Raw genomic sequence first — 12,792 nt, 5'->3', positions numbered from 1 at the left:
ATTGTTGATTACCGAGTTCTTTTTTTTTTTTTCCCTAAATGAAAAAGCCTACTCTAGTCTGTATGAAAGAGTTTTATGGTTATTTTTTGTCAAACAGAGCACTTTTTGAATGTCGCATTGACAATACGGGCTTGGTCTTTGATATTAATGCTTCTGCAGCAAAGGCCACAAATACACTGGGAAAGTGCATTAGTGATGATAGGTGGGGAAAACATTAGAAATAGTAATTTCCCAAAAAGCAACAGAAAGTGGCATAAAAAACATGAAGATGAATGTGTGTCACGCGACTCAAAACTTACCTTTGGTGCACTGATCCTTTCAGTCTGGTTTTGTTACCAGACTCAGTGTCTGAGCTCAGCCAAAAGGCTCAAATACACTGGGAAAGTGCATTAGTGATGATAGGTGGGGAAAACATTAGAAATAGTAATTTCCCAAAAAGCAACAGAAAGTGGCATAAAAAACATGAAGATGAATGTGTGTCACGCGACTCAAAACTTACCTTTGGTGCACTGATCCTTTCAGTCTGGTTTTGTTACCAGACTCAGTGTCTGAGCTCAGCCAAAAGGCTTTTTTTTTTTCTTTCCCCCTCGCACAAAACTCCTAAGCAATGTTTTCAACAAAATGGGAAATCTAAAGTCTGAGAGAACAGCCCAGGTCTAATCCTGGTGTCAGGGGCCGTGTCTTGACTTATCAAGAATTCCTAAGTAAGATTCAGCAGAGAGTTAGTACATTAATTTTAGCCCCGTCTTTTGAGACAGTGAAGGTTGTATCATTGTATTATCTATTTCTTTTAATAACTCTTAAACCTGTCACTTCTTTCAGTCAAATCTGATAAAAGTACAGAAGTTCAAGTACTAGTCATTGTCTTGAATTCTCATGCAAATGGGTGGAGGGGAGAGACAGAGGTTGGCACCCCTCCTCTCCCGGAGGGCAGGGCAGGTAAAACTCATCCCTTTGCAAACGCAGGGGACAGCGAGCAGCCCTGGGCAGCGCTGTGCAGCATTTTGCCATGTGGGTATCATGGGATTTGTGGCAGCTGCTGGCGGGTGACAGGACACCAAGGCCCAGGAACCAGGCTGTATTAGCTCCGTTACTCATAAAACACACCGTTAATATTTCCTTACTGAACTTTGAAGTTTTATAACTTCTCTCTCTAACTGGGGGAATGAAAAAAACCCACTTTGTAAGCCATCCCGCTGGCAGATGAAACAGCGGTGCCACTTCAGGCAGCCATACGGAGCCTCTGGTCCCAGCGCCCCCCATGTGCCAGGGTCTTGCCCTTGGCTTCAGTGGCGCCTGGTCTCACCCGGGGGGAGAGTCTAAACGGGCGTCTTTGCATCGCCGATCGAGCAGGCCACCAGCAACCGGCTGAGAGCGACTCTGATGGAAAGGCAGCAGGACTTGTGACATCTGGTGTGGGATGGGCTCAGAGGATCTCGGTGCTCCCGTGTCACTGGTATCTCCAGGCAGCTCCTAGGCTGCTCCAGTGCGCTGCAGCATCAGGGCAGCGCGGATCGGATCGCAGGCGTAGGGAACCGGAGCCAACTTTTCCTGTCCAACTTTTAAGATTATTATCTGGGTGATTACTAAAGTCTAAGGCACAATGAATAAATACATTCACGATTCCCAACTGTAGGTTCGTGCAAAGTGCCTGGATGAAAGAAATGCTTCTTTTATAACAGAACCAGGCATAGCAAAGCTGTCAGTTTAGATACGAATCTTCAGCCAAAGTTAGAGTCTTTTTATAATAAAGCTTTATGATCTTCAATATTTCAGAGTCCCTGGACAAATGGGAGCGGCTGACAGTGGCTGATGCACTGGAACCTGTCCAGTTTGAAGACGGAGAAAAAATTGTTGTGCAGGGAGAGCCCGGTGATGACTTCTTCATTATTACGGAGGTAAGATTAGCATCCTGATAAGTAAGCTCTGTCATTTCCTGGTAAAGATCAAAACTTTGTGTTAAAGACATTTGGGTTCAGTTTAATCTCTTACTTCAGCATAAATATGAACTAACTCCATTCAAACCAGGCGAATTGCTCAAAATTCAAATGAATTCAGACACCAGTTCCATGGAAATGTCTGAAGTGGGATGATCCTTGATTTCCAGGAAATTGAAGACACAGAGGAATTTTGAGGTGTGTCTAGAGTCCTCATTGTTTGAAGGTTTGTTTTCTCCATGAGATTTTTCTTGTTTAAATTGCCAATACTTTAACCAGGCTGGCCAGCCACACAGTGCATTGATCATTGTTCCCAAAGGGACTTACAGTGGAAATCGTAAGCGAACATCTGTGAACTGGAGCAAGAGACCTGATCTGAAACTGGATAATTTGTTCTTTGTTTTGCCTTAAACTCAGTCCAAATGGCTGAGCCACTTTCTTGTTTACTCTCACACAGGCAGACAGATCTGTCAGGCAGCTGAAAATGCTGACAACTTCTTGGGAGATGATCTGACACTTCAGTTCCACCATCTCACTTCTGCAAACAGATGCTGATGGGGTTTTTCCTTCCTCTCTGACATAAATATTTGGGTCCTTGGTATCTCACACAAATACCTAGGAACTGTGATATAACAAGTTATAAAAAGATATTACAGAGACTCAGACTAAGACAACAGCATTAGGAAATGATTGTATGCGTGTTGAAGTAGGAGCTTTAAAGTACCAGCTGTGAGTGTTTATACACAAATGTTTAGCCTGGGAATGACCAACATATGACTGTGTGGTGACAGTTGAAATGCACATGCCATGCCCCGTGTTACATGACCAGCATCGAGGCAGTGGTGGCACAGGAGGCAATCCAAATCCCTCACTGTGGGAGAAGGTGGGTCAGGGGGATGTAAGGAAGCTGGTATCATTGTGTTGCCTTGGGATTCAGTTGTGCATACACGAGTACGTCTCTGGCTCCATCAGGCTGCTGTGCTATGCTGTGATTTAGGAAGAGACCCTGCCCTGCTTGGGTGATAGGAGGGTTGTACAACACCCGTTGCAAATGGCTTGGAGACCAACAGGTTTTCTTTTCCTTGCTCCTTCTCTGTGAAGGTTTGGATAGGTGCCTTTATCCAAGTCAGACAGAATTTCGTTCATAATCCATATCTGACACTTAAAATTCCATTATTTTTTTCCTCTTGAATGTTGGATGCTGGTGATGAAATACATACTTGATTTATTAACATAGTTTCTCTTCTGATGCTCACAGAATTGTGAGTGCAAATAACTGCACCTGTGTATCACACAGTTGGACGCTTAAGGAACTTTAAGTATGTCATAAGCAATGCCGCTTCAAAAAACCAGTCTCAAAATAGAAGGGGCTAATGCTAAACAGGGATTTTTTTTTTCATTAACAAGTTACTCTACTATGTAAGAAAAAACTCATTTCTACTAGTGTTACTAAGTGTCCTCTTACTCCTCGCAGCAGCACGAGACTAGGAAAACCTGATTTTCTTAGCCATACGAATCCCATGTGGAAAATTGGCAGCTTGCTTAAGAATTACCAAGGGCCTTTATTTTTCCCCTCTTGATGGAACAGCTGTTAAGACTTGAATGGGTAGAAAAGTATTAACACTGCATACTGCATAATCATAAAATATCTGCTCACCTCACCCTTCCACTATAAATCTAACATAGTTTCGCACTTTGGAATTTGCCTGTATTTCTCTGCATTAACAAGTGAACATCCAGTATCAACTGTTTCTTGCGCGGCAGTAGTATTTGTGCCCGCTCCCACATAGCTTAAGCATTGTATTTTAAACTTGATTTCATAGTAGTTTACATTTCTGATGTTAAACTTTTCTGCAGGAGAGCTGATGCAAGCTGCCAGGAACACATTATTCTACAAACTGGTTGAAAGTGGTTTTGGCTAGTTTGTTGTCACAGTATGTTGAAAAGGCATTACCTTCTTTCATATGTTTGTGGCCTTATAATCCAAAACACTCAAAATGCAGCCAGTTTGTTTGGCTGTGATACATACAGAAAGCATTTCGTACATCACCAGAATGCAGCCTCCTTTGGAGTGCTCTGTGTCCAGGAGTACACTAAGCTTTGCCATGCAATTTTGGGGCAAGGTACTCATTTATTAGAAATCACAGTCATTCATGGGATGCCTTACCAGTTTACAATGCTTTGGTGCAGCAGCATCACAAACACTGGTTCCAAGTGGGATCCTGTGACTCTCATCATAAGAGCTTTTCTAAGACACCCAGGACTCACACGTGGATTTTAAATAGTTAGCAGAGTTTTGTATGAACTTCATAAATTAATTGTTCATTTCTGGCTAGCCTGCTGTACTGCCTTTCTCTGTGACACACCTTTGGCATACCATCTTTTAAGTATATTGGTCCTGCAGGAAAACATAGCCTGTAAGTGAATTGGCACCTTCAGGATTTGCAGACTGAAGTGCAACCATTAAATCCATTTGAAAGGGAGACTTTCAGCCTTGGTGATGATCAGAATAGCAATTCCTGCTTTAAACTGTCATCCTGGTTAGTATGGACAAGAATATTTAGTCTCCCCCTTCTGTCAAGCAAGCACATTCACTTTTTCTCCTTTTTTCTTGGTAGAAACTTTTCTTCAAGGCTTTCTGTCCACCTCCTTATCTCCAGTGTTTCACAGAACATAGTAGGGTGCAGGTTAGTTGAGGTGCAGGCTGTATGCATGAAAATGCTGCAGTGCCCCATGGAGAGCAACTGCAGCAGGAGGAGCTCAGCCAAATTATTAGAATAACAGAAAACATGCACAGTGGAGCGTCACAGGAAACCAGGGTTTTTTAAGTTCAGTGCTCACAAAGCTGTTTATAGTTCATTTTTTGCTAAAAAGTCAAATGAGAGAAGTATTACTCTGAGATTCCAGGACAGCTACAGTTTTTCTGCCATCCTAAATCTTCACAGACACCAGGAAGATGGTTACTTGGAGTAGGTGGGATGCTTTTCCATTTAAGCAGCCTTCAGCAAGATTTAGTTTTAATATTTAAAGGCTGTGATCTTTTCCAGAGATAGAATTATTTTAATGTTTATACCATATTCTTTAATTTGAAGATAGGATCAGAAGTAAATGTCTGCTTACAAAAGCAAAGTAACTGCTTCTGTGAGATTGATTTACTACACTTGAAACTGGCAATTAAAGAAAGAAAAAAAGAAGCAGCCCTGCAGTTTCTGTATTTTCAGATATTTCCAGGTCTTACTCTCCCACTCCGGTTTTCACACAACAAACTTGGGCTTTCCCAGACCAGACAGATGTGGAATGTGTCTGCTGGATTCCAAGGTCATGGAATTATCCCATACGAGATTCCTGGCACAGAGGTGAAAAACTTTAAGCACCATGAAACAATTGTTGCCATAAAGAATTATATTTTGGCAAGTGTAAATCATAACAGATGTACAGCTTCTAACAAATAAATTTGCAGTTGTATTGTACACTGCCACTCTGTGTACCCAGCAGTGGGGAGGATTTATTCATCTGACTGCAGATAAGGCAAATATTTTTAGCTAGCATTTTAAAGTGGTAGCTTGCACAGGCATGTGAGCTCTGCAGAGTTAAAAATCCCAGCAAACATCAAGTCCCTTTAAATGAAATGCCAGTTGAACGGGAGCTGATTGTATTCCCAACTCGTGCTTTGCTACTGACTTCAGCTCAAACAGTAGTTCAAACTGGTGTAGTAGCGCTCTGAAACTGGAAAGAAATGAGGTTTTTGCTGTTGTCTAGGTTACTGAGAAAGGTAGTGACAATAGTATTAAAAATAGCGGTTATGATCACGTACCATTCTCCTAAGTTCAGCTTCAAACGTAGCTGGGTGGCACAGCACCTTGAAGTCCATAATGCAGCTGCCAAAAATGTGTGGGCCAGCAGCCGTGAAGTGCCCTGCTGGGTTTTCCAGCTCCCACCCCTCCCCGTGTCAGCTCATTTGGATCTACTTGTCATGACGGAGTGCCGTATACGGCACATGGATATTGTCACGGGACTCCACCGACTGTGCTCAGGGAGTCTTTTAATCTCAGCTGCATACTGCGAGCTTGCTGAACTGCTGCCATATGGCCCTAATACTCCATAAAGTTTGACATGGCTTAAGAAAAATGCCTGCACAGACACAAACGTACGCAGGTGTAGGAGGGGAGGGCAGCGAAAGGTTTATAATAGTGCCACACTGTGCCCGAAGAGCACAGCTTGTAACTGTCCTTTACATGAGCTCTCCGTAGCCTGTCATCTCCTCGGAGGACAGTTTGGTTTAAGTGGTGCAGAAAGCAAAGAAATAAAACTGCATGAGAAGCAGAAACATTTCCAATTAATAGTTGGTCGAGTTGCCCAGCAATAGCAAGCAGCAACCTAAAAATAAAAGACCTAAAAATAGAAGATAATTCATGGGAGAAAATTCAAGGAGAAATGGACCCATTGTATCAAGTAGTTTCACACTGGATTTTTGGTTTTAATTTTAAAAGCTAGTGTATTTAACTGTGGACTAGTGCTAAGTTACAGGGGGTAGTTGCACCATCCTCTGCAACTCCTATGTGAAAAGCACTTCAAAAAAGCTGGGGATTTGTGTTCTTTGCCATTATCCTGTTGGTTAGAGGGGAGGAAGAGTGAGGGCATCTGATTTTCAGTCTCACCTGTATTATCAGTCCAGTCTGTGGGCAGACAATTACCCTCCCTGTTTCCCCATCAGTGGGAATAATCCTAATGATGCTTCATAAAGATGAGCAAAAGCTTAAGGGGAGAAGGCATAAAGTATCTATCAGTACCGAAACCAGGCAATGGGAATAGCAAAAACGGCAAATAAGAGAAGCATTTTCATGGACAGTACAGAAATCCTTCCAGAATTAATGCACAGAGCTGCCCAATTGACAAAAATAAATGAATTTAATCGGTAACAATCATTTGTCCAGCACTATTCTTGGCTGATTACATTGAAAACAGTCCTGTAATCCTCGGGGGGCTGCTAGCTTTCATGCTGCTGTTGACATTTCAAGTCAGGGCCACGAACTGGTTCCAGTCTGGGCAGGATCCGCTGCGAGGTCTTGCTGAGAGTGTTCTCGAGATACTGTCCTGTAGGTGAAATCAGTGTTTCCAGCCCTGCTGACGCTCTTGGCATGCTATGGAGCGCCTCTGCACAAATGCAGTACAAAGCCTTGTTAGGTGTTTGTAAACTCTTCCTGCCATGGTAACGCGCACCAACAGGGGAAGGTCCTTGGTCTGACTCGGAAGGGCGCTCCGTCCCTCACAGAATTGGGCCTTTTTGTAGGAAAAGTCGACTGGAGTCTTAAATTGCACAACAAGCATCTGAAGATTTATGATTTAAAAGCTCCTTAAGAAGGAAAAGAAAAAAGAAAAATAATAGCCCAATTGTTTCCTGCTCTAAATTGTTGCTCTTTGACTTTCTAACCCAAGAGAGACCCCTTTGGCACCTACCTCTGCGACAGGCTGGAGGACTACAAAGTAAACTCCTTCCGTATGGTTAATGAAGTCACTGCCTTAGGCACACTCTGCTATCACACCTGATAATCTCTTTAAAAACACAGTGTGATTAATTATTAATTAGGAAGATGAATGTTGTCTAGAAAAGGAGTTTCAAAGGCTACAATCTTGAACTGCTTAGTGTTACTGGGATTTTGTTGATACTGAAAATGTTTGTCAAAGGCAGTCTACAGCAACTCCTAGTATACCTAATAAACAAAATACACCGAATAAACAGAGCCAGCAGTCACTGCGGGCTCTGTACTTCACTTATTTTTAACCGCAGAGACATTGTTTCCCATAGAGCTCTTACAGGAAGGGGACATTCAATTTTCTTGATATCACCTAGTTGTGCTGGAGCAATAGCGTTTCCATTGGCCCTGCTTCAAAGTTCATCTGTGTGCGGGATGGCATTTTTAATGGCCGGCTGACGTCAAAGATTGAAAGTTAGGTGTGTGATCGAGTCTCGTCCTGACTGGGGATGGAGGTGAACTATTTTCCTGAGTCAAAGGGACTAAAACGTTAGCTTAGTCCAGCTCTTGTTAAACTCAGTGTAACTTTGACTTCTGTGGATCTGGCTGCATATACATGCAATATCCATATACGTGCAATATCCATATACGTGCACTATCCATCTACGATCCATATACATGCAATATCCATATACATGCAGTATCCATATACATGCAATATCCATATACATGCAGTATCCATATACATGCAATATCCATATACATGCAGTATCCATATACATGCAGTATCCATATACATGCAATATCCATATACGTGCAATCTTGAGCGTATCCTTCTCTCACCTCTGTCAGAAAGGGACAGTGTTTCGTAGGAGACAACTGGCTGCTCCCCTTCTTCCTCCCAGGGCATGGAGGACTTGTCAGTGACTGCAGGTTTTGGCCATTCCTTCCGAGTCTTTGCTCTGGTCCCACAAATAACCACCACGATGCAGTCACCTATGGTAAATGCTGCAAAATCTGGAACCTCACAAGTGATGCACGATGGAGCATTTTCTTAGCAATTTTGTGAAACTTCAGATTAGCCAATATTTCTGGTCTATTTTAGAACTTTGCAGATTTTGTTCCTCGTTTGTGGCAGAAACCAGGACAACTGTATGTAAATTCTGTGAGTTGCTATGAACCCAGAGACTGGAGAATAATGTATAATGGTTTAAAAATGTACAGTTAAAAAAATACTGTCAAACCCAGTCATGACTCAATCTTGAGTCCACAATCAGAATTACGTCCTCTTGCATCATCCTTCTCCAACACCATTAAGATCAGCTAGCTTTTGTATTATGAAAATGAACCTTTTCTAAGGGGAGTCTGATGGGTAGGAAGACGATGTAAAAGCAATGTACACAGCCAATAGTTTGTTACGGAAGTATACTCTCACCTGGATTAGCACCTCCATGTAGTATGACCAAATAATTTTGGGAGTCGTAATGACTGTGGTGTACAACATCTGTAACTTTTTATGAGGCTCATTTTATCTTAGCTACTTAGCTGCCTTACAGGAACATCTCATGTACTTCACAGAGTTCATCCTCACTGCACCTGTGTGATGAGACACGTGAAGCAACGTCCACATTGTGTGTTGTGGTCTGAAGCACAAGAATTAAGATAATTCTTCATTCTTCCTGTAGACAGTCAACAAGAATTAGACACCTTGAAGGTCTGGACCTTCATGCTTTCGCTCACCGAAGGTCTAAGGCAGAGAAGCAGTGTTAGACCTATGGACAGACTCCCAGGCTAATACATCAACTGACCATTCTTCTTACTTTATGTTAACTTTTACCACCCAAAAATGGTGGGTGTTATTTTCTAACTGCAGGTTATATAGAAGTCACTTGCACTTTGTATTGCTGACTGAAATTTGTTTATTACTTCCCTCGTTTTTGTATAAAAGTCTCATAAATCAAAGGTTGGCAGCTTTAAGATTATTTTACTGGCTAAAGGAATATTTGCAGTGTCTTTGGCTACATAGTTCAAAGGATTTGTCTTCTCTTGGAAAGTAGCCCTAGAACTGCTGATCCTTAGCCGTAACATAAAAGCCGTCCCAGGAATGATGCTGTTAGCAGTCCCAGAGGGCTGAAATGGCAGCTGGGGAGTGATATGCTAGTGGTCTTCCCGCACATTGCGACTGAGAACATTGCTTATGCCAGCATCATGAGGTACATGCAGGACTTGCTGTGTTACCCTGTGTCACTGGGACGTTGATAAACTTAGTTCTTGAAGCAGAACCACGGGGAGGATGCAGTGTAGCCACACTATTTGCAAAGGCTTAAATGTAGTTTTCATAAGCTCTCTTTTGCACATGCTATACCCAGCACAAAAAATTGTGTATGAGTGTTTCCCCAGTTCGCTTCTGACATGACAACTTGTGTAGGAGTCTTCAGTCTCATTCAGCTGTAATTTAAAACATCTGATTTGTAAACCCATAAAATTGAAGTTTATGCCGGAAACACAGACACACCCTGGCCTCTTACCACTATAGGATACGTGAAAAACTGGGAGATCGTTTGGTGTGCGGAGAAGTAAAACCCGAAGTTAGTAATTGGTTAGTTTCATTCTTAATATATACATGGTCCATTTGAATTTGCATAAAAATCAGAGTGCTAGATTTGTCTGTGTTCAAAACAGCCTGTGACCTTTTATTTAGCTTATACATGCTTTAAGGTGTGGTTGATGCTTTGACTCTTCTCTCTTTAGTCTTGCCCAGTAGTGTCCTCCTACCATGGAAGTCTGCAAAAGCAGTGAGGTTCCCAGGTAATAAAATGCCTCTCCATGTGGGTAAAGAGAAGAGCAGAGGCTCAACACTCAAGATTTTCAGGAGGTTCTCAGGATCCTAATAAGATCTTTTGGCATTGAAGCTCACAAACCCTGATTCAAAGCGCTTAGTCATGGAGTGACCATGAACTTTATGGCCCGAGGCACATTAAATCAAAACTGAAATTAAAGGCATCTGCTCTCTCAGGAGTGGGAGCTCTGTGCTGAGGACTGTGCTTCTCTGTCTTTAAAAATACTGCAATATAAACAAGACCTGAAATAAAGCGGTGTCCAGCTTGGTGGAAGAGGGACAGAGAATTTCCTAATCCCTGCTGGAGTTCATCCCTTTCTCTGGATCATGTTAGAGCTGTCCCTTACTGGGATGGCTTTTGTCCCACCTCTGCAAAGATGCGGTTGAGATGACTGCAGATTTTCTGAAAGACTGTGCCCCTCAGGGTTCATCCATTAGCTGTGTATTGTGGATCTTGTGGGGCGTGCAGTTGCTTCAGGGAGAGGCAGTTTTGAGCGCATGAGGCTTTTAATTCTGAATTTCAGAATTTGGTCCTTTGAATACACAACATTCACCAACTGAAAGGACTTAAAGAGAGCTATCCATGGGGGATTTTCCTGATCTCCATGATACAATCCCTTCTCTCCTTCCCCCAGTTTGCTCCAAGTTTTATTTCCTGCTCAGAAGCTGCTGTGCTAGCTGGCCCCAGCTGCTCGCCCAGCCCTGGTCACAGCATTAGTTATGAGACTTCAGCAACGATGTCTGTCTCAGCCTTTTGCTTGGTCTGGTTACTTCAGCATCTACAGAATGTTTTCACAAAGAAGCAGATGGTGGTAGGAGTAATTGGGCCGTAAAACAACATTAACAGCTAAAACCGATTTTCACCAGAAAGGATTTTGTGGGCAGGGTGAGGGAGGTTCAGCACTGTTTTCTTGTTTTCTCTCCCGTACATTCAACCCTGCCCCTGCTGTAGGTGGTTGCACTCCGCACTGCCTGCTTCCAGGAGATGAGCCCTGTCAGGTCAGTCACAAATATGAACAGTTGATGAATAACCCATTATAGAGTCACTTTTATGTTGACTCAGTGGACGTTTCCTGGCTTCAGAGAGAGTCAAGATAATGGCTAGCTTTGTAGAAAGAAAGAATCTCTAAAATGCAACTTTTTTTTTCCCTTTGTGACTTTTATTGCTTTGTACGCTGACATGTCTGAGGGAGGAAAACAGTACCTTGTTGCCAATAATCCACAGTGCTTGGCACAGACGGTCTTTAAAATCTGGCACCGGGATGAATATTAATTCAGTTGTTTACCCACAGAAGCTACTGATTAGTCAAGGCCAAGTATCGCTGAGATGATTCATTAAAACCCGGCATCTGAGCCCACCTTTACTGAGTGGATCTGCTTTTCGTCACCCCTGCGACAGGTGGACTAAATGTGTCGTAAAAGGGGCAACCAAAATGCTAGAGCAGAGTAAAGATAAAAATGCAGAGGGACCCCAAAGGCTGGGCTGTGGTGCACCCGCTTCCCAGCTTTCTGGGCATGGAGCCAGGACAGCTAGCCAAGGAGGATCACACCCCAGGCAAGGGGCTCCTCCCATGGCTCAAAGCTGGTATCCTTATCCCTCTGTCACCATCCCCTCGCTCCCAGGCTTCCCAGTTCCACTTGGCAACTGGTGGCATGGAAGAGAAGCATGGGACTACCTTGGCACAGAGGCTGGGGAGCGTGGAGGCCACCGTTCCCATCAGTTGGGGATGATGATGACTGTCCGTGGAGTCCCCCGACACATGGATACGCCTCTGTCGGACACCTGCGTGATCAAGCCTGATGTTAGCTCTCCTGCTGTGGCTCAAGGGCAACATTTTGAAGTCAAAACCCATAAACTTCATGTGGTGATTCTGGAAAACCTTTCAGCTGAAAAGGCTTCATGAAAAAAATCCCAATTTTTTATTCTTTGTGTAAACCCCACTTTTTTTGCATAGGTATTGCAGGGATGAAGCAAGTGGCAGTTAGTGCAGTATATTCTGCTTCCTTTGGCCCTTCAGTATGTTTACTGCTCTCTCTCCACCTGAATCTTGCCTTTTTCCATCTATTAAAGAATTTCGTTTACCTCATGGGGAATACATGAGGTCCAGCACAGGCTTAGTGCAAACTGTGTCAAAGAAACACTGAAGGGAACGATTGTCTGAGATTCTGCAATAGGAGGATGAACAAACGATTGAAAAGGTCTTCCCATGTCAAACATCTATGATTTTAAATACTAAGTGATCAAGGCAAAGGCGTTTCCTGGTGATTAATGATGGGCTGGGTGTAGTCATGTCTGGGCCTTAACCCTGGCCTCTCGTATATCCCTAGGAAATGCCCTGTGGCTCAGTTGTTTCTGCTGTTTTAAGCTAGTTTATGATTGATTGTCATTTTTAAAAGTACCTTTATGTTTGTGGCTATTTTGGTGGCTGCTCTAGACAGCTTTGTTCCTCTCTCTGCGGTCTGGGTGCTATTCCTAAACTTCTGTCAACGTGCCTTGGTGGCAGAGGTGGTGCAAGTTAGAGACCAGCCCTGAGGAGAAGGA

At 43.1% G+C, this 12,792-nt stretch overlaps 1 protein-coding gene across 1 annotated transcript in view; it reads left to right on the top strand.

The window, feature by feature from the left end:
• LOC104511859 (cAMP-dependent protein kinase type I-beta regulatory subunit-like) overlaps positions 1-1,898 on the top strand; it is a gene marked incomplete at both ends in the record, with an annotated part of 30,341 nt that extends 28,443 nt beyond the window's left edge. The window contains one exon of the mRNA XM_010154636.1: positions 1,777-1,898. Within this exon, the coding sequence (XP_010152938.1) occupies positions 1,777-1,898 (122 nt within the window). The remainder of the gene's footprint in view (positions 1-1,776) is intronic.
• Between the last annotated feature and the right edge of the window lie 10,894 nt (positions 1,899-12,792).

The sequence above is a fragment of the Eurypyga helias genome, unplaced genomic scaffold (assembly GCF_000690775.1).
Source record: "Eurypyga helias isolate BGI_N326 unplaced genomic scaffold, ASM69077v1 scaffold43846, whole genome shotgun sequence".
NCBI classification, from domain to species: domain Eukaryota; kingdom Metazoa; phylum Chordata; class Aves; order Eurypygiformes; family Eurypygidae; genus Eurypyga; species Eurypyga helias.
The sequence above is the reverse complement of the archived record's forward strand: the minus strand, read 5'-3'. Positions and strand labels throughout refer to the sequence as shown.